General features: G+C 39.6%; 2 protein-coding genes across 3 annotated transcripts; both read left to right on the forward strand.

The window, feature by feature from the left end:
- The first annotated feature begins 1216 nt into the window (after positions 1-1216).
- Positions 1217-6039, forward strand: LOC144704097 (RNA-binding KH domain-containing protein). The gene is made up of 8 exons (XM_078576333.1): positions 1217-1319; positions 1392-2115; positions 3809-4312; positions 4388-4627; positions 4704-4979; positions 5098-5156; positions 5309-5399; positions 5489-6039. Exons 2-8 carry the CDS (start codon positions 1543-1545, stop codon positions 5618-5620), a joined length of 1875 nt encoding a protein of 624 aa, XP_078432459.1. The 5' UTR covers positions 1217-1319; positions 1392-1542; the 3' UTR covers positions 5621-6039.
- Positions 6040-9450: 3411 nt separating this feature from the next.
- On the forward strand, positions 9451-17395 carry DELTA-OAT (ornithine-delta-aminotransferase). Of its 2 annotated transcripts, none has more exons than XM_078576814.1 (10): positions 9451-9736; positions 10466-10574; positions 11267-11497; positions 12413-12572; positions 12659-12714; positions 13146-13298; positions 13669-13766; positions 13890-13970; positions 16019-16252; positions 17054-17395. In XM_078576814.1, the coding sequence occupies exons 1-10, from the start codon at positions 9609-9611 to the stop codon at positions 17193-17195; spliced, it is 1392 nt and encodes a 463-aa protein (XP_078432940.1). In that variant the 5' UTR covers positions 9451-9608; the 3' UTR covers positions 17196-17395. The 2 variants fall into 2 exon arrangements, with proteins under 2 accessions (XP_078432940.1, XP_078432941.1); XM_078576815.1 differs by having other exon boundaries at positions 9601-9736; positions 10504-10574.
- The last annotated feature ends 1718 nt before the right edge of the window (positions 17396-19113 follow it).

A 19113-nucleotide genomic window follows, 5' to 3' on the forward strand; every position in this document is an offset into this window, starting at 1 on the left:
AGAGAGATTCTTTTGAAAAAATGAGATATATATATATAGATACAAAGAGAGAGAGGTTTTTTTAAAGAAATGAGAGAGAGATCAATATATATAAAGAGAGAGAGAGAGAGAGAGATTTTGAAGAAATGAGAGATATCAATGTATAGAGAGATTTTTTTTTTGAAGAAATGAGAGAGAAATATGTACATTGAGAGATCAGGTTTGACGGTCCCAGTCCGGTCCAGTTTTCTGGCATGGACCTAAACCTTACCTGAAGTTTGGTCCGGTCTTGTTCGGTCCAGGTCCAGTCCGGTACGGGGGGTGGCGGAGGAGCACAGGGTTGGCGGAGGCGTTGTGCGCGTGGAACAACGGCAATGAGCGCTTGGGGCAGGTGATGGGAAGGACAACGGGGAGAGGGATGGGTAGTGCGTGGGGCAGGGTCCGGTCCAGTCCGATTTTTTGGCATGGACCTTAACATTACCTGAAGTTCGGTCCAGTTCCGGTCCGGTCTTGTTCAGTCCAGGTTTGGTCCGGTCCAACCGGTCCCCGGTCGAAAATGTCAAAGCCTATCGAGAGAGAGAGAGAGAGAGAGAGAGAGAGATTTTGAAGAAATGAGAGACAGAGAGATCAATGTAGAGATATGTATATGTATATATATTCTAAGAAATGAGAGATATCAATATAGAGAATGATATATATATATATATATATTCTAAGAAATGAGAGATATCAAAATAGAGAAATATATATATATATATATATATTTGTAAGAAATGAGATATATCAATATAGAGAGAGGGGTGTATTTTTTCGAAGAAATGAGAGAGACAAATTGAGAGAGAGAGAGAGAGAGAGAATTTTTTTTTGGAAGAAATGAGAGAGATAATATATATAGAGAGAGAGAGAGACAGTGAGAGATTTTTCTGAAGAAATGAGAGAGATAAATGTGTATATTTAGAGACAGAGAGATTTTTCTGAAGAAATGAGAGAGATAAATGTGTATATATAGAGACAGAGAGAGATTTTTCTGAAGAAATGAGAGAGATAAATGTGTATATTTAGAGACAGAGAGATTTTTCTGAAGAAATGAGAGAGATAAATGTGTATATTTAGAGACAGAGAGAGATTTTTCTGAAGAAATGAGAGAGATAAATATATAAATAGATTTTTTTTGAAGAAATGAGAGAGATAAATATATAGAGAGAGATATACATAAATACATAGGGAGAGATATATATATTATCTCTCACCAGACCTATTCGAAGAAGGTAAACTTCGATAATTATTTACCTTTCTTCGTCGTTTTTCACTCGACGAAGTAGCGCAGTTCAACATTTAGGGTTCGTGTTCTTCAATTTTCAATCCGTATCCTCGCGTCCATGCCATCTGCTAACGTTGATTTCGCGTTCCAGGCCAAGCACATGCGATTTCGCGAATTGGGCATCTTCAAAACCGCAGTTCTCATCCTCCAGGCAAGAATTTCTCAACATTCTCCTCGATAATCTTCTATTTCTACCGTCTCCTTGCAATCAAAGATCAAAGCTCGGTTCTTTAATCGAACCCATGGCGGAGACGGGGAAGAGGCCGCGCGGGCAGAGGGAGATCGATGGTTTCAACGAGCAGGGCCACTTCAAAAGAGCTCGAGAAAACCCTAACAATGGAGAACTCGTCGTCTACCGTCTCCTCTGCCCGGACAATGTCATCGGAAGCGTAATCGGCAAGGGCGGAAAAGTGATCAACTCGATGCGACACGAAACCCACGCGAGAATCAAAGTCGTCGACCAATTTCCTGGATCGAACGAGAGAATCATCATCATCTACTGTTTTGTCAACGAGAAGAAGGAAGTAAGCATGGACGAGGAAGATGGGACGGTTCTCTGCCCTGCTCAGGACGCGCTTTTGAAAGTTCATGGGACGATCTTCAGCGCTTTATCTAATATTGGGGATTCAGAAGATCGTCGGAAGGAAGAAGCTAGAATTCTTGTGCCGGCTAGCCAGACAGCTAATGTAATTGGGAAATCTGGAGCAACGATCAAGAAGCTGAGGGCCCGGACAAGAGCCCATATCAAAGTTCTTCAGAAGAATCCTGATGATCCCTCTCACTCTTGCGCGATGAGCTTTGATAACTTCATCTCGGTATCTTCTTCTCCCTCTTTACTCTTTTAATTCTGAAAATTGTGTTTTTTTCTAGTAATTTCACTTTTGATGTTCATATTATCGCTCTCATTTCTCATAATCTCTCTGGGTTGGGGATTTATGATGTTTTTCTATTTAAATTTGCGTGTCGGTTGTCTTGTTTGTCTTAGATCTTCATTTTACCCCTCTCATTCTTGTGGGATGAGCTCTGATAACTTTATCTAGGTATCTTCTTCTCCCTCTTTACTCTTTGATTGTTGAAAATTTCGTGTTTTGTTCTCGTAATTTCGCGTTTGATGTTCGTAGTAACCCCTCTGAATTCTCATAATCTCGCTGGTTTGGGAATTTATGATGTTTTACTACTTAAATTTCTTGTTTGTCTTAGATCTTCATATTGCCCTTCTCATTCTTGTGCGATGAGTTCTGATAACTTCCGCCTGGTATCTTCTTCTCCCTCGTTCCTATCTGAATTTTGTAAATTTTGTGTTTTTTCTCGTAATCTTCCGTGTGATTCGAGCTGGCCTGGGAATTTTTTATGTTCACTTCCTAAACTTGATGTGTCAGTTATCTTGTTCGTCTTAGATATCCATAATACCCCTCTCATTCCTTGTGTCAGTTACCCCTCTCATTTGTCACAATCGCGCTAGGTTGGGAAGTTATGATGTTTTAATTCTTAAATTTTCTGTATCAGTTATCTTATTTGTCTTAGCTCTTCATTTTATCCCTCTCATTCTTGTGCGATGAGCTTTGATAACTTCATCTCCGTATTTTCTTTTCTCTCTTTGCTCTGTGAATGATGGAATTTTTGTGTTTTAAATCATAATCTTCTGTGTGATTCGAGCTGGGTTGAGAGTGTTTGATGTTTCACTTCTTAAGTTTTCTGCTTCAGTTATCTTGTTTGTCTTTGATCTTCATCAGATTCGTTGTGCTGTGGATCTCTCTGAATATTTGCATGTCGATTGGCCTGTGTGTTGTGTCTAAAACTCCTGAAGAATGTCTTACTTTGAGACAAAATAAATGGACTTTGTCTCTCTTCTTTAGCTAAAGAATAAAATATTACAAAGCCAGATTCATTATCTTTTTTTCTATCTCGACAAATGAAAAAATTGGGTTTTTGGAAGAAACCGTTAATTGGAATCGTACAATATCATTTAGTTTTTTGTCAGTTTAAAAAATATATCATTTAGTTTTGTTCTCTGAAATTAGACAGAACTTCATATTGGAGTCCTAGTTTTTGCTTCGATCGCAACTTGTGATTAAGTCTTCATGTAAAAATTCAGGCCATTAGTTTGGGAAATCAGCATCTATTTGTGTTGAAGGATAAAACAGAAGTGTTATCGTACTGTGGATGTAATTAGATTGACTACTTTTTGTCTTGAAATTGAGCGACATGCGTGCAGGTGATAACTGAAGACCTGTTTGCCGCGCCCTATTCCTAGAAAAATAATGGAAAATGCGATTTTGAGTAGGTTAAATCCTCGTCATAATACAAGTTTCATCTGTACAATGATTCTCTTTTGACACTCTACAGTGTGACTCGAGAGAAGCAGAAGAAAAAGATAATTTGTTTTACCATCTATCTTCACTTAATACTATCTTAGTTCTATCTTAGTCACATAGCCATCTCAATCTGGTTTTCTTGAACTGTATTCTATAGCTCCTTCTCCATGCTCTTTCCATCCTGCTTGTGCAGATTTCTGGTGATGAGGAGGCTGTCAGGAGAGCCCTTCTTGCAGTTTCTGCAATAATGTACAAGTTTCCTCCCAAGGAAGAGATATCCTTAGAGACCACTCTGCCCCATCTTTCAAACAATGTTATTATTCCTTCTGATATCCCTATCTTTCAAGGGGGAAATATCTTTCCTACTACGGATGCCATCGTTCCTCCTCCCCCGAGATCATCGTTTTCACTCATGGGAGGTCCAACCCACATGCCTGAATTCCATTACAGCGACAGTGCAGGGGGCACTTGGCCAGGCTATCTGCCACCTTCCATCCCTGTCCTTCCTTCCTTTGGCGGTGGTCGTTTCGAGGAGTTTTTTATTAGAATAGTCTGCCCTTCAGATAAGATCGGCCGTGTTATCGGCAAAGGCGGCAACACCATTAAGAGTGTGCGGCAAGCCACCGGGGCTCGCGTGGATGTCGATGACTTGAAGAACTCCTCAGACCAACGTGTCGTTACTGTTGCCTCCAATGAGGTACTGTGGAGACCAATGAATTTCTTGCCCTCCTGATCCAAGTCTTTGATTGATTTTGTCGGGTGCGTGTGATAGTGTTTGGAAGATCCAAAGTCGGCGGCCGTGGAAGCAGTCCTACTTCTTCAGTCAAAGATTAATGACGAAGATGCCGAGACTGTCGAGATTCGCCTCCTTGTCCCTTCAAAGATCATCGGATGCCTCATCGGAAAGGGCGGCTCCATCGTCAATGAAATGCGCAAGACAACTAAGGCAATGATTCGCATCTCCAAGGGCGACAAACCCAATTACTGCGGACCCGATGATGAGCTTGTCGAGGTGAGATTTCTCCTTCATTTGAGTAGATCCTACGCCGTATTGTTCCAGTCTCCTCAAGATCTGTTTTCTTCATCAGGTTCAAGGCAATGTAGGTTGTGTGAGAGATGCCCTGGTTCCAATTGTTCTCAGGCTGCGAGACGCTGTTCTGAAACAGAGGGATGAACATGGTCAAAATGCCCCGCCAATCGACTCTCGTTACTCCGGTGGCCAAATGCTGTCCACTGGGAGGCTGCCAAGTGTTCCGAGTGTCGGCCCACCTGCTGCCCCATTTGGTTCAGAACCAGGAATGGAGAGGATGGGTGGGTTGGGGCCGCTTACCGGTAGCTCCCTCTATGGATACAACTCTCTACAGGTAAATCCTGCAAACAAAATGGATTTCATTTTATGCGATTATTAACATCGTTAGGGTGCCATTTCTGATGCAATATTTCGTTTCTTGAATTGTGACACTATTTGGCTCGTTTTTAAAGGGTGGAGACAGCAGTTATGGGCCACTATCCTCGTACTTTTCACAACCTTATGGAGGAGGGTATGTATTCTCTTTCCTTCGAATGACTGCCTTGTATTAAGTGTTTCCTCTGGCATATCTTTTCTTTCTCCAAGTTTTATTTTTTCAATGTACTTGTATTGTTTATGTTGGTTTAAGCTTGGAGTTACTAAGAGGATCTGATTTTCTTGAAGGCTCCCTCCATTCATTGAGATGCTGATCCCACCTAGCGCAGTTGGCAAAGTGATGGGAAAGGGAGGTGCAAATCTGGCAAACATTAGAAAGGTCTATTTTTTGAGTTCCCTTCATCGATTTTTCTTCTCCTTCTAGCCCATTGTATGATCTTCTTCACTGTCTGGCTTTTTTCGTTGCAGATTTCTGGAGCTACCGTAGAAGTGATTGATTCAAAGACGTCTCGTGGAGAACGCATTGCTCAGATATCCGGCACAGCCGAGCAGCGGCGCTCTGCAGAGAACTTGATCCAGGCTTTCATCATGGCTTCCTGATCCTGAGGAACTGATGCGCGCTCTTCATCTTCGTGTTCTCTGATTTCGTCTTCGTCATCTTCCAGTCCCAGAGATCAACAACATTTTCTTCTAGCTGTCTTTACCCACCGAATTCTTCGTGTTCCGTCTCCTTGGAGATCGTCTCTTCATGGCCTTCAGATCCCACCTCTTCTGTTGAAACTTTCTTCCACGCCTGACAATTCCTCTCAATTCCTACTCCATGAATCAGTTCTTATTCCCTCTTCATCCTAGAAGCTGTAATCTTTCCCTTCCTGTCTTTCTCTTCCTCCTCTTTCCTGAACGTCTTTTTAGAGATTTCTTTTTTCTGGCACTGCTATCAAGCACTTTTCATCTGTGAGGGCTTTCTCGAATGACTTGGTTGTTTTCTAAAATTTGCTTAGAATTTCTTATTCTGGTGACATGATCTCTCATTGACTTATCAGTGATTATCTTTCTTTGTCCACTGAATGTGGAACTTCTTAGCTGGTTAATATCATACATTCTCTTTGCCGGCCTCTGAAAGTTAAGAGCCTCTCCTCCCACCTCAAGAATGGGAGGTTCTGATGAGTACTAAATCAGAAAAATCTTCCTATCTCACGTCATTTTTTCTCAGATATTTTCGGGTTTTCTGCCATCTCCCTATTTCTACTCGGTTTATTCTAATCAGTGTCCTGTAAAATCTTAATTAATATCATGCTTTCACCTCGGCCTGAATCTGGGTACTCTCCTAGAGCCTCTGAATGTTAAGAGCATTCCCTCTCTTCTCTAGAATGTGTGGCTGTGATCAATCTTGCTTATTATCAACCTTTTACAGGTTTCTTATATTTTTAATTTGCAATCTCAGCTTTCTACTCTCAGATATTCTTCAAATCAGTGGTACATGAATTTCTTGTCACCATCACACACCCTTTGGAGACTCTGAATGTTGGTCATTAGCATTTCCCCTCATTTGTAGAATGGGAGTATATGATCAGCTCCAGAACAGCAAATCCTCATACAATCCATCTCTCTAATATGTTCAATTTTTTTAATCTGCTATCTAATATTTCCACTTCATCTTTTCTTATAATTAGTATAATACGTGAATTTCCTGTAAACATCATACTTCCTCTAAAGCAGCGAATCTTTGTCCCCTGCTAATATTATCATCAATATCTCTTAAATTTTCTGATTTTTATCTGCAATCTTAATCTTCTACTCAGATTATTTTCAAATCAGTGGTAGGAGAGTTTCTTGTTGAAATCGTTCATCCTTTCTCAATCCACTTTCAGGGTCCTTACTTGGTGCCTCTGAATGTTAATCTTTACCATCTCATCATTTGTTGTCTTGTTATCGATCTTTAAAAATTTTCTCATTTCCTGCTATCTCATTTTTTTCTTCTCTGTGACTTTCTTCTGATCTTTCCTGTCTACACGATTTTTTGTTAGGTTTAGTTTATTCATTCTTTTTCTTCCTCAGATTGGGGAAAAAATTCAATCTGTTCGTCCGTGTTCCTCAAAATTTTATCAATTCCCAGAGTCATCTTTCTCCTCAGTGGATGATTTCGTTGCATCTCTAGAACATGTAAGCGGCAGGCATGTGATGGAAAATACGAAATAGCAATTGAACAAATTTTGCCCCTTTTTTTGTTTTTCGAGGGATTCTTGATGCAAACTTCCTCTGGAAATTGGAGTTTGGGAGTAGATCTAATATGATTTAATGTACTTCAAGAGTAATCTCAAAATAATAAAGATTTTGTTTATGCTTGTTCTAAACTAAATAAATAAGCAGTAGTCTATCAAAATATACATTCACCAGTATCAAAATTGTGATACGAATTAAAGAACTTATACTAAGTATTGTGTTACTATTTTCTTCAAAAAAAAAAGTATTGTGTTACTATCAGTGTTTAATCATGTTGGGGTACTTGATTGTAGCTTAGATCCATTTTGGAAAAAAGATTGATGTGTTTAGCAATGATTTCCTTTGGCTTGTCCTCACCTGACAAGTTAATTAGTTACTTGCATTTTGTATTTATCATTCTTGATCAAGTGAAACAGTCAATCTAGTTGATCAAATATCAGAATGACCCATGATCAAATTATTGGTCAATCTATTGGGCCTGATTGACGATCGAATCGATCATTGATAGAGTTAATTGATAATTATATTGGATTAGTGATCTGATTGAACCTTTAAAATCATTTCAAATTTGAGATGAACCATAGTCAGGTACGTGGAACCAGGGTAGATTCATTGAACTGACCTAACCGAAGTGCTGGGTTAAAGGTCAGTTTTCAGGAAGGGTCAAGTCAATCTGACAAAATAAGCACATTAATCCCGTTTAATCATAGTTTTGTAATTATTATTATTAAACTCCATTAGGCCACAAAAAACTTTAAAATATGATGTGTATAAGAATGTTCTTGACGCTCTTTATATGTGCGTGTGTATTTCTTTAATAAGACACTTTTAATCAAATTTTATAAAATAAATAATATGTAATAATTGTAGTTATACACAGTGAATTTTTTTGGTAATTTAAACAATTGTTATGAGGTAAAGGACTTACGGAAAGAATAGAAATCTTTTTTTAAGTATATATTTATGTAACAAAAAGACAGCAATTAATCTTAGGGTATTAAATAAACGCGGTTTATAGATATGATTCCACGACTGTACTCATAACTTGAATAGTGTAAATAATTATTTAGCGTGATGTATATTTAACGTTCTTAACTTCTAATGGAAATGCATGACATGATGTGCACAAAAATGCATAATTAATTCCTTATGTAACATATTTCAAATTATGTTGTGTCGGTACTAATATAAGAAAAAATAAAACTTATTCAAGTTACATAAATATCAAATCCTCCATGCATTTTAATAAATGCACATGAATTTAAATAAATGGTCATAATGTCCTAATTTTAATTCATTAATGTGAATCATTATTTAAAATGGTTAAAGTTTAACATCTCATATGATTATAATTAAAGATGTTAAATATATTATTAGCAATTTATATAAGTAAACATGATTAACACATTGTATATAATTGATATGTAACAGTGTAATTATGGCTTAACCAATATTAGAAAATAAAGAATTACAACTCATCTAAGGATGAAAATAAAGAAGATGGATGTTATAATTCAAATACTGTGTTACGCTTCATATAAAAAATATACCATCAGTAAATTCTGAAACTCAGATACATCTGTATTGTTAATATATAGAAATGACTACCATTATAGATAGTGAAACAATACTGATTCATACAAGCTTAATCATTTAATTGATGTATGATATATTTTTTTATAATTAAGAATGTATAAGATGTAGTATCACTAGATAAACCAAATGAAAAAATAAACTAAATAACTTTATTGATAGATTGAAATGACTATTATTACGAATTACAAACCAAAAAGATTCATACGATGGATGAATAATAATAATAAAATTAATTAAGAGTGTATAAGATGTAGTATCACGAATTACAAACCAATAAAGGTTCATGCAATCGATGCATAACAGATGTAGTACATCAAGATAAACCGAAGTAAAGAATGAACTAAAGAACCTAATTTAAATAACTTTATTGGTAGATTAAAATGACTATTATTACGAATTACAAACCAAAAAAGATTCATACGATCGATGAATAATATTAATAAAATTAATTAAGAGTGTATAAGATGTAGTATCACGAGATTAACCTAAGTAAAAAATGTTCTAAAGAACCTAATATAAAATAACTGAACGAAGGCATAGAATAAGATTAAAATAATATAAATATATATAATAATACGCCTATATATGAAGTCGCTCTCCATGAACAAAGCTCGAGAGGAGAAGACGAGGATACGACGCAAGCGAGAGGATGAGATCGTTCTCGGGAATCGATCGATCGCCAGGAGAAGAGCGGCGCGTCGCGTAGCGAAGAACAAAGATCAAATTTCGATCGTAGACTCTCGATTTCGCGTTCAGTCGATCTTCGGCAATGGCAGCGGCATGCGGATCGAGGAGACCTCTGCAGGAACTCTGGAGGAGGCTACGGAGGCCTTCCAGATCCTTCTCCTCTTCCTCGGAGGAGCTCATGAGATTAGAACGCGAGCACAGTGCTCATAAGTGAGAGTTTTCGGAATTTTCTTTAGTCAATTGGATGAATTTCTATCCTCATTCCAGTAATGCTTAGTCTTTTTTGCTAGTTTATGTATGCATTCTCCTTGTATTTTCCTCGTAGTGTTTTGAGGAACAATTTGTAGTCTAGAAAATCTCAATTTGAGTCGCTATAATCATTGTAATCCTGAGGAGGCTACGGAGTTCCTCCAGATCCTTCTCACCCTCGGAGGAGCTGATGAGATTGGAACGCGATCACAGCGCTCACAAGTGAGAGTTCAGAGATTTTTTTTAGCCAATTGGATGAATTTCTATCCCAACGCCAACAATATTTACTATGTTTGGTAGATTATAATCATTTCTCTCTTTGTTTCCCGGAATCAGTGGTTTTTCTACGGAATTCTTTGTAGTTTGGGGGCTAAAATCTCGATTTGAATTGCTATATTTGCTGTATTTCCTGAGGGGGTTACGGAGTTCCTCCAGAGCCTTCTCTTCCTCGGCCGAGCTCATAAGATTGGAACGCGAGCACAGTGCAGAGCACAGTGATTCAAATTGATATTTTAGAATACTATTTCTGTAGTCAATTGGATGAATTTCTATCCTAACGCTAATAATGTTCACTAGTTTCTGGATGGCTCCTCTTGCATTGCCTGGAATGAGTGATTTTGTTGCAAAGTGAATAATTTTTTTCTGAATAAATAGTATTCTAAAATATCAATTTGAATCATTTTCTTGCAGTTATCATCCAATTCCAATGGTGTTTTCGCTATCTTCAGGGTGCTCTGTTTGGGATCCAGAAGGGAACAAGTACATCGACTTCCTCTCCGCATATTCGGCCGTCAACCAGGTCGGTTTGTGCGATCATCCCAATCTCAATCATATCGCCAATGATAGAAGATGTATTATTTGAAATCATTATGATATGGTATCAATTGTATCTCGGTCCCTGTTTGATGTCCCTAATGAAAAGGATGAGATGATGGTGACGATATTGTCTTTGTTGTCATATGCGATTGTAGATGATGATGAGCGGCAGTGGGGATGATAGTCGCATCGTCCCTGTCAGTCGCCTGTGGGTAGGACAATGATGATGGGGATGCAATCTTCCTCCTCACTCTGTTCATGATGATGATGATGATGATGATGAAGCTGAAACTGTGGACGAAGATGACTTTCCCAATTGCCTATGAAGACTGTTCAAACTTGATTATAAACGATGATGATGATGCCCAGTCATCTTCCTCGTCACTCTATATTTTTTTTCTTTCCCAGATGATGATTGGGGATGCTGAGTCATTGTCATCCTCATCAGTAGTCTTGAGTAGGATCAGCATGATGAGGACAAAATTGTCATCTCTCCAGTTGCAGACAACTAGACGATGAAAATGACAATGACAATGATGATTTTTTTCATGAAAAAATGATTATGATGATGATGATGATGATGACCACAATCATGAAATTGATGTTGATGATGATGACGACGGTGATGATGATGAAAATGATAAAATGATGACAATGGCGATGATGATATTTCAGGGACATTGCCACCCAAAGGTGATGGAGGCGTTGACAGATCAGGCTTGGAAGGTTACCCTTAGTTCAAGGGCGTTCTACAATGATAAATTTCCGGTGTTTGCCGAGCTCTTGACTAGAACATTTGGCTTCGAGATGATGCTACCAATGAACACTGGCGCTGAAGGGGTGGAGACGGCTCTGAAGTTGGCCAGAAAATGGGGCTACGAGAAGAAGGGCATACCCAAGGACAAGGTAAATATTCGACTGAAATTGCTCGGATTCTGTGCGTTCAGCTTCACTGTATAAAATTTAAGGAGATATTCTAATTTGTGTCATTATGAACCGTATACTTTAATGATGAATTTTACTAAGATCTTCTAATAATCTACTCTCAAACCTTCAACTCCACTGACGAACATCGGATGGGTCTTCAATTTTATTGCTCTCAAACCTTCATAACTCCTTTGACGAACATTCGATAGGCCTTCTATTTTTCTGCTCTCTAACCATCATAACTCCTTTGATAAACTTTATAGAGATCTTCTCATTTTCAGCCACCAAACATTCAACACCATGGATGAACTTTATAGAGATCTTCTCATTTTCAGCCGCCAAACATTCAACACCATTGATGAACTTTAGAGAGATCTTCTAGTATTCTGATAATTATGGCTACTCAAGTCTTATTGATGATCTTTATAGAGAGCTAAGTAAAATTCATTTTGTATTGGTCTTTGCTTTGATAGAGGAGCCCTCCCACGAGAACTGGGGCGAACAAGTGAGCATTTGGAAATTTTGCAGCTTGTGCTTGTTAGTAGATTGATCTTTTAGATTAATTGTTCTTCTCCCGCATTTCCACCTCTCAGATTCTCTTCGTCTCTAAATAGAAGCTTGCAGGCTTGTCTCACCTTTCAATGGTAGAGATCTCTCCTCCCGCTTCCTATTTTGACAGCTTTTTGGAAGACTTTTTTCATTTTATTTCTACGTGGGAAATTTCTTGATCTATTATTCGGTGAATTATACTTTTTCGAATCTGTGAATCGAAACTATTTATTATAGCTTACTTTGGTGAGACATCCTGTTCTTAATGGGAAGGTTTCAAATTAGGAGGAAATTTATGCCCTGTCATAGATATCGCTTAGTTTAGTGATTCATCTACCTGGTCAGGCGATCATTGTATCGTGCTGCGGATGCTTCCATGGCCGGACTCTCGCTGTTATTTCAATGAGCTGCGACAATGAGGCTGTTAATGGTTTCGGGCCGTTGCTGCCTGGTCATGTGAAAGTTGACTTCGGTGATATTGAAGGCTTGGAGAAGATTTTTAAAGGTCAAGAGAACTAGCCACCAAACATTCATCAGAAATATCATTCAAAATATGGGTTCCTCTTAATCACCTGGTTTTTTGCTTTTCAGAACAGGGAGATCACATTGCTGCCTTCCTTTTCGAGCCCATTCAAGGCGAGGCAGGGGTGAGCAGAAGATTTGAATTGCAACTGAACTTTTTATATCTATCGGTTGAGAAGATTTCTCTTGAATATTAACGTGCTCAAAACCAGTTGCAAGTTCTAATCTCTCATTAAACTAACATATATTACTGTCACGGACATATGAAAATCCGTGCTCTTTTATTTTCCTGAACATATTCGGGAAATCATGAAAATTGAAATGATGTTGTTCTGGACATGACTTCAAGTAAATGGGTACTTTTGAATATTAAAATTTTCACTTTCTGCCGCCGTGGTTTTTAAAATACTACTCTCATCGAAATGGACAAATTTGAAATCCATATTGTATGAATATTTTGCCGTGACATGGATACATTCTTACCGTCAATTTTTAATTTCACTTGTTATGGGTACGGCCTCAGATTTCATCAGGCTTTATAATTTCTTCACCTTAGGTCATAATCCCTCCAGATGGATATTTAAAGGCAGTCCGAGATCTTTGCTCCTGGCATAACATTCTGATGATCGCGGATGAGATACAGACCGGGCTTGGCCGCACTGGAAAATTGCTCGCATGTGACTGGGAAGGGATCTCTCCTGATGTTTTGGTACTAATAAAACCATGATCTACGATCATCATCATCGTCTAGAGATATTGATTATTTACGCCGAATACTTAAGCTACAGAAGTTGGGATGATTGCTTCCGATCAATCATGCATCTTGGGCTGTTTTTTTTAGGAATAATTGATTTTGAGCGATCAATTGTATGGTGAGATATTCTTAAAATATTTTTCTATTCCCCTTGGTATGTTGGATGATTTGATGATTTCTTTCATGAATCTTTTGCCTTTAGGGTTTTTCCATTCTTGGTTTCATCATTATTATTTATCGAAATTGGTGGTTCTTTAGAAGATCGTCCGTTCATGAAATATTTAGTATTTCTGGTCATAAATCCTGCATCTTTGGCGATTTTTAGATTCTTGGAAAAGCATTAGGCGCTGGAGTGATACCAGTGAGTGCAGTTCTTGCCAACAGAGAAGTAATGCTGTGCATCAAGCCGGGGGAGCACGGCAGGTTTACTTATTTCTCAAGGAACAAAATCCCGGTTTTTACGTTTAAAATGCTCATATAATGTGGTGAAAATGAGTAAAATGATGCGCGTGTTGTAATCTCTTTTTTTTTCTGATCAATTTTCAGCACATTCGGAGGAAATCCCCTTTCAAGTGCCGTGGGGATCGCATCCTTGAGAGTTATCGAGGAGGAGAAACTTGCAGAGAGGTAGCTTGTCTTGCATGATTAAATATTTATATTAATGCTCGTCATCTGGTTTTTCCAAGGGTTAGTGGAATAATAGTCATCACAGAAGCCTACATTTTCTCTCCTAAAATATATTTTTCTCTTTTTCTCTCTTTATCTGACTTTTCCGCTATCATTCTTCGTTGAATTTGAAGTTACATTCAGGACGTCAATTCGTCCCGGACACAGGAAAAGGGTATACTCTCTCCGTTGTCTTATCCACTATCTTGTGAAAGGCCACTGCAAACTTAGTTATCTGTTTGCTCAGCTTCTGGCTGATATGTTCGTCTCGGGACTTATCGTCTTCTATGTTACGTCAATGATGATAGAGATTTCCCTGGATAAAGAAGAGAACCAGGAATGGTCAATAGACGTGGTCGTTGTGTTCTTTTTGTGTGAATTTGTGGGAATTTGTGTTTTCCGAACAGAACAAAAACAAATTCAAATAGAACATCGCACTCACCCGTGTGCGGTTCTTTTGTTCGCTTTGTGCAAATTTTGTTCTAGTTTTGTGCGAATGTGCGAATTTTGTTCGTTTTTTTTAAAAGGTTTTTTAAAAAAAGAGCAGAACAAAGAACAAGGCCCTGTGCGGTTCTTTTGTGTGAACTTTTTGTTCGTTTCAAACGAACAGAACAGAACAACCATGTCTAATGGTCGAGGGAGAGTCCGAACAGACGAGGTAGGGATCAGCTAAGGACGAGCCACCAGAAGACGTAGTGAAGAAGAGACAATCACGGGGGATGGTGATAGTGGAGGAAGAGATGAGGTTAAAACGTAGAGGGGAGAAGAGACGAGTGCTTTCGATAAAATTATACTTTTCCATCTGCCATCCTTAAGGGGAGGGATTGTATCACTGGCTAATTATATTCTCTTCGTTGACTTATCTGCTCACTTTATTACAACCATCCTAAGGACGTATTACTCTCTGGGTTGACTTATCTGTTCACTTCTGTATAACCATCTTAAGGACGTGTTTCTCTCTCTGTTGACAACCATAAGTATGTATTTCTCTCTCCGTCGACATGTGTTGACTTTTGGATAACCAGCTTCAATGGCATAATTTCTCTCTCCATGGACTTACGTCGTCACTCTGCATAACCATATTAAGGACGTATTGCTCTCTCCGTTGAGAACCATTATGTATTTCTCTCTCCGTTGTCTTATATGCTGGCTTCTGTACAATCACCATAAGTATGTATTTCTCTCTCCGTTGACTTATATGCTGGCTTCTTATAATCATCACATGTATGTTTTTCTCTCTCCGTTGACTTATATGCTGGTTTCTGTATAATCATCATAAGTATGTATTTCTCTCCGTTGACTTATATGCCGGCTTCTTATAATCATCACAGGTATGTTTTTCTCTCTCCGTTGACTTATATGATGGCTTCTGTATAATCACCACAAGTATGTATTTCTCTCTCCGTTGACTTATATGCTGGCTTCTATATAACCACCACAAGTATGCATTTCTCTCTCCGTTGTCTTATATGATGGCTTCTGTATAATCACCACACGTGTGCATTTCTCTCTCCGTTGACTTATATGATGGCTTCTGTATAATAACCACAAGTATGCATTTCTCTCTCCGTTGACTTATCTAATGGCTTCTGTATAATCATCATAAGTATGCATTTCTATCTCCGCTGACTTATCTTATGGTTTCTGTATAATCACCGCAAGCATGTATATATCTCTCCGTTGAATTATATGCTGGCTTCTGTATAATCATCTTAAGTATGTATTTCTCTTTCTGTTGACTTATCTAATGGCTTCTGTATAATCACCACAAGTATGTATTTCTCTCTCCGTTGTCTTATATGCTGGCCTCTGTATAATCACCATAAGTATGTATTTCTCTTTCTGTTGACTTATCTAATGGCTTCTGTATAATCACCACAAGTATGTATTTCTCTCTCCGTTGTCTTATATGCTGGCCTCTGTATAATCACCATAAGTGCTGGCTTGAAGAACGGTGAGGAGAGAGAAAATGGTATTCTCTATCCATTGACTTTCGAGATGGTACTCAGGGCTGCCGAGCTGGGGGAGGAGTTGCGAGTGCAGCTGGGTAAAGTTCAGCTGCGGTTTCCGGAGTTGGTGAAGGAGATACGCGGCAGAGGGCTTCTGAATGCTGTGGAGCTCGACGGGGACAAACTCTCGCCCGTGTCGGCCTTTGACATTTGCCTGAAAATGAAGGAGAGAGGCATTCTAGCCAAGCCCACCCACGGCAACATCATCCGCCTTGCACCTCCTCTTTCCATCAGGTAATGATGATGATGATTTTCTAGCCTTATTTCACATTTATCATGTGCACTGTCAGCAGATTATCCCCTTTCCATCAGGTAATGATGATGATGATGATGATGGTATCTAACCTTATATCTCATTTATCATGTGCACTGTCAGCAGCACATCCCTTTTCCACACGGTTATGATGATGATGATGATGATGACGATGGTTTTCTAACCTTATCTCACATTTATCATGTGCACTGTCAGCAGCATATCCCCTTTCTACACGGGTATGATGATGATGATGATGATGATTGTATCTAACCTTATATCTCATTTATCATGTGCACTATCAGCAGCACATCCCTTTTCCACACGGTTATGATGATGATGATGATGTGCATGGAGATGGTTTTTCATCTGAGCCTACGGTCATCATATGCAAGGTCATCTGTATCTCCTACTTCGACCAAGTTATGTTTATGATGATGATGGTGATGGTATCGCTTGCCGCATTCACCTTGGTTTTTCTTATATATGTGACCAGATGGAGCCTTCCCTTTCCATTAGGTGACGATGGCGATGGTGATTTGATGTCAACAAAAACAGCATCATGTTTTTACCAGCATCATGATGATGATGTTCTTTTTCTCTTGAACGATGGTCATGATAAAATCCATCTATGATTATGATACCAATGGTTTCATCTTCCGAGTCTTCTCTTTATACTAGCATGGTCATAATGACAGTTTTTCGAATGAGATGTCTTTTCTTGAATATGATATTCATAATGATGGTGATCATGATGATGATGATGATGGTTTTTGACTCAGCTTGGAGGAGCTCGGCGAGGCGCCAAGGGCGCTGGGGGAGGTGTTGGAGGTAGACCTGGCGGAGCTGCGGCGGAGCAAGTCTCCGACAGTGGCGCCTCCTACCACGCAACCATGCCACAGGTGCGGCCGCCTCATGCACTAGACATAGTAGATAGAGAGATACATATATCTAGACATATAGATAGGCGGAGAGAGAGATAGAGAGGTTTATTTACTTATAAGGTTGGGTGGAAGCCATTTCTATAGAAAAGAATGAGTTATTTTCTGGAAAATCAGAACAAAAATGATTAAGAAATCTTAATACTTTTAGTAGAGAGAGAGAGAGAGATTTCTTTGGTGGGATGCAAGTTATTTCTCGAAAGTATGAATATCGTTTCTTGACATTCCCCCCCACATGCTGGTTTATGCAACCGATATTCTCTCTTTCACCGACACACTCTCTCTCTCTCTCCCTCTCTCACACGCACGCTCTCACTCTCTCTCTCTCCATCTATCTCTATCTCTCTCTCCATCTGTCTCTCTCGCATGCTCTCTCTCTATCTACCTCTATTTCTCTCTCTACCTATCTATCTATCTATCTCACATACTCTCCATCTATCTCTGTCTCTCTCACATACTCTCCATCTCTCTGTCTTTATCTATCTCACATACTCTCCATCTCTCTCTCCATCTATCTCTCTCGCATACTCTCCATCTATCTCTATCAATATCTTTCACATACTCCATCTCTCTCTATCTTTTTGTTTTTCTCTCTCTCTCTATCTATTATCTCCCAACATACTCTCCATCCCTCTCTATGTATCTCTCTCACATACTCTCCATCCCTCTCTCTGTCTCTCTGACATACTCTCCATCTCTCTCTATCTATCTCTATCTCTCTCTCTATCTATCTATCTATCTATCTATCTCTCTATCTCTCTCGCTACTCTCCATCTCTCTCTCTGTCCCCCTCACATACTGTCCATCTCTCTATCTCTCTCCCTGTTTCCCTCTCTCAATCTCTCTTTCCCTCTCTCTATCTCTCTCTCTGTCTCCTCACGTCTATCTCTTGTTCGCTCTCTCTGGTTCGCCCTCTCTCTCAATCACGTCCCTCTCGCTGGTTCGCTCTCTTTCTCACACCTCCCTCTCGCCGGTTCCCTCTCCGTCTCTCTCTGGTCTCCATCTCTCCCTCTCCATCCCTCCCTCTCTATCCCCCTCTCTCTCGTCTCTATCTCTCTTATCTCTCTAACCCCCTCTCTCTCTCTCGTCTCTATCTCTCTCTCTATCTCTCCCTCTCCATCCCTCCCTCTCTCTCTCGTCTCTATCTCTCTATCTCTCTAACCCCTCTCTCTCTCGTCTCTATCTCTCTATCTCTCTAACCCCTCTCTCTCTCGTCTCTATCTCTCTCTCTATCTCTCCCTCTCCATCCCTCCCTCTCTCTCTCGTCTCTCTCTCTCTATCTCTCTACCCCCCTCTCTCTCTCGTCCCTCTCTCTCTCTCTCTCCCTCCCCCTCCCTCCCTCCCTCTCTCGTATCTATCTCTCTATCTCTCTAACCCCCTCTCTCTCTCTCGTCTCTATCTCTCTCTCTATCTCTCCCTCTCCATCCCTCCCTCTCTCGTATCTATCTCTCTATCTCTCTAACCCCCTCTCTCTCTCGTCTCTATCTCTCTCTCTATCTCTCCCTCTCTCTCGTCTCTATCTCTCTCTCTCTCTCTCCCTCTCTCTCTCGTCTCTATCTCTCTCTCTCTCTCTCCCTCTCTCTCGTCTCTATCTCTCTCTCTCTATCTCTCCCTCCATCCCTCCCTATATCCCCCTCTCTCGTCTCTATATCTCTATCTCTCTAACCCCCTCTCTCTCTCGTCTCTATCTCTCCCTCTCTCTCTCGTCTCTATCTCTCTCTCTCTCTCTCTCCCTCTCTCTCTCCTCTCTATCCCTCCCTCTCTCCCTCTTCTCTATCTCTCTCTCTCTATCTCTCCCTCTCTCTCTCGTCTCTATCTCTCCCTCTCTCTCTCGTCTCTATCTCTCTCTCTCTATCTCTCCCTCTCTCTCTCGTCTCTATCTCTCCCTCTCTCTCTCGTCT

Source organism: Wolffia australiana, chromosome 6 (genome assembly GCF_029677425.1).
Source record: "Wolffia australiana isolate 7733 chromosome 6, ASM2967742v1".
In the NCBI taxonomy this organism is placed as follows: domain Eukaryota; kingdom Viridiplantae; phylum Streptophyta; class Magnoliopsida; order Alismatales; family Araceae; genus Wolffia; species Wolffia australiana.

What these genes read in the sequence shown, in the direction of transcription:
- DELTA-OAT (XM_078576814.1), top strand. Translation starts at nt 9,609, where the DNA reads ATGGCAGCGGCATGCGGATCGAGGAGACCTCTGCAGGAACTCTGGAGG. An exon ending in CTTGGAGAAGATTTTTAAAG is followed by an intron (nt 12,573 to 12,658) that starts GTCAAGAGAACT and finishes TTTGCTTTTCAG; the next exon opens with AACAGGGAGATCACATTGCT. An exon ending in AAGCCGGGGGAGCACGGCAG is followed by an intron (nt 13,767 to 13,889) that starts GTTTACTTATTT and finishes ATCAATTTTCAG; the next exon opens with CACATTCGGAGGAAATCCCC.
- LOC144704097 (XM_078576333.1), top strand. Translation starts at nt 1,543, where the DNA reads ATGGCGGAGACGGGGAAGAGGCCGCGCGGGCAGAGGGAGATCGATGGT. An exon ending in ATGGATACAACTCTCTACAG is followed by an intron (nt 4,980 to 5,097) that starts GTAAATCCTGCA and finishes TCGTTTTTAAAG; the next exon opens with GGTGGAGACAGCAGTTATGG. An exon ending in TCACAACCTTATGGAGGAGG is followed by an intron (nt 5,157 to 5,308) that starts GTATGTATTCTC and finishes ATTTTCTTGAAG; the next exon opens with GCTCCCTCCATTCATTGAGA.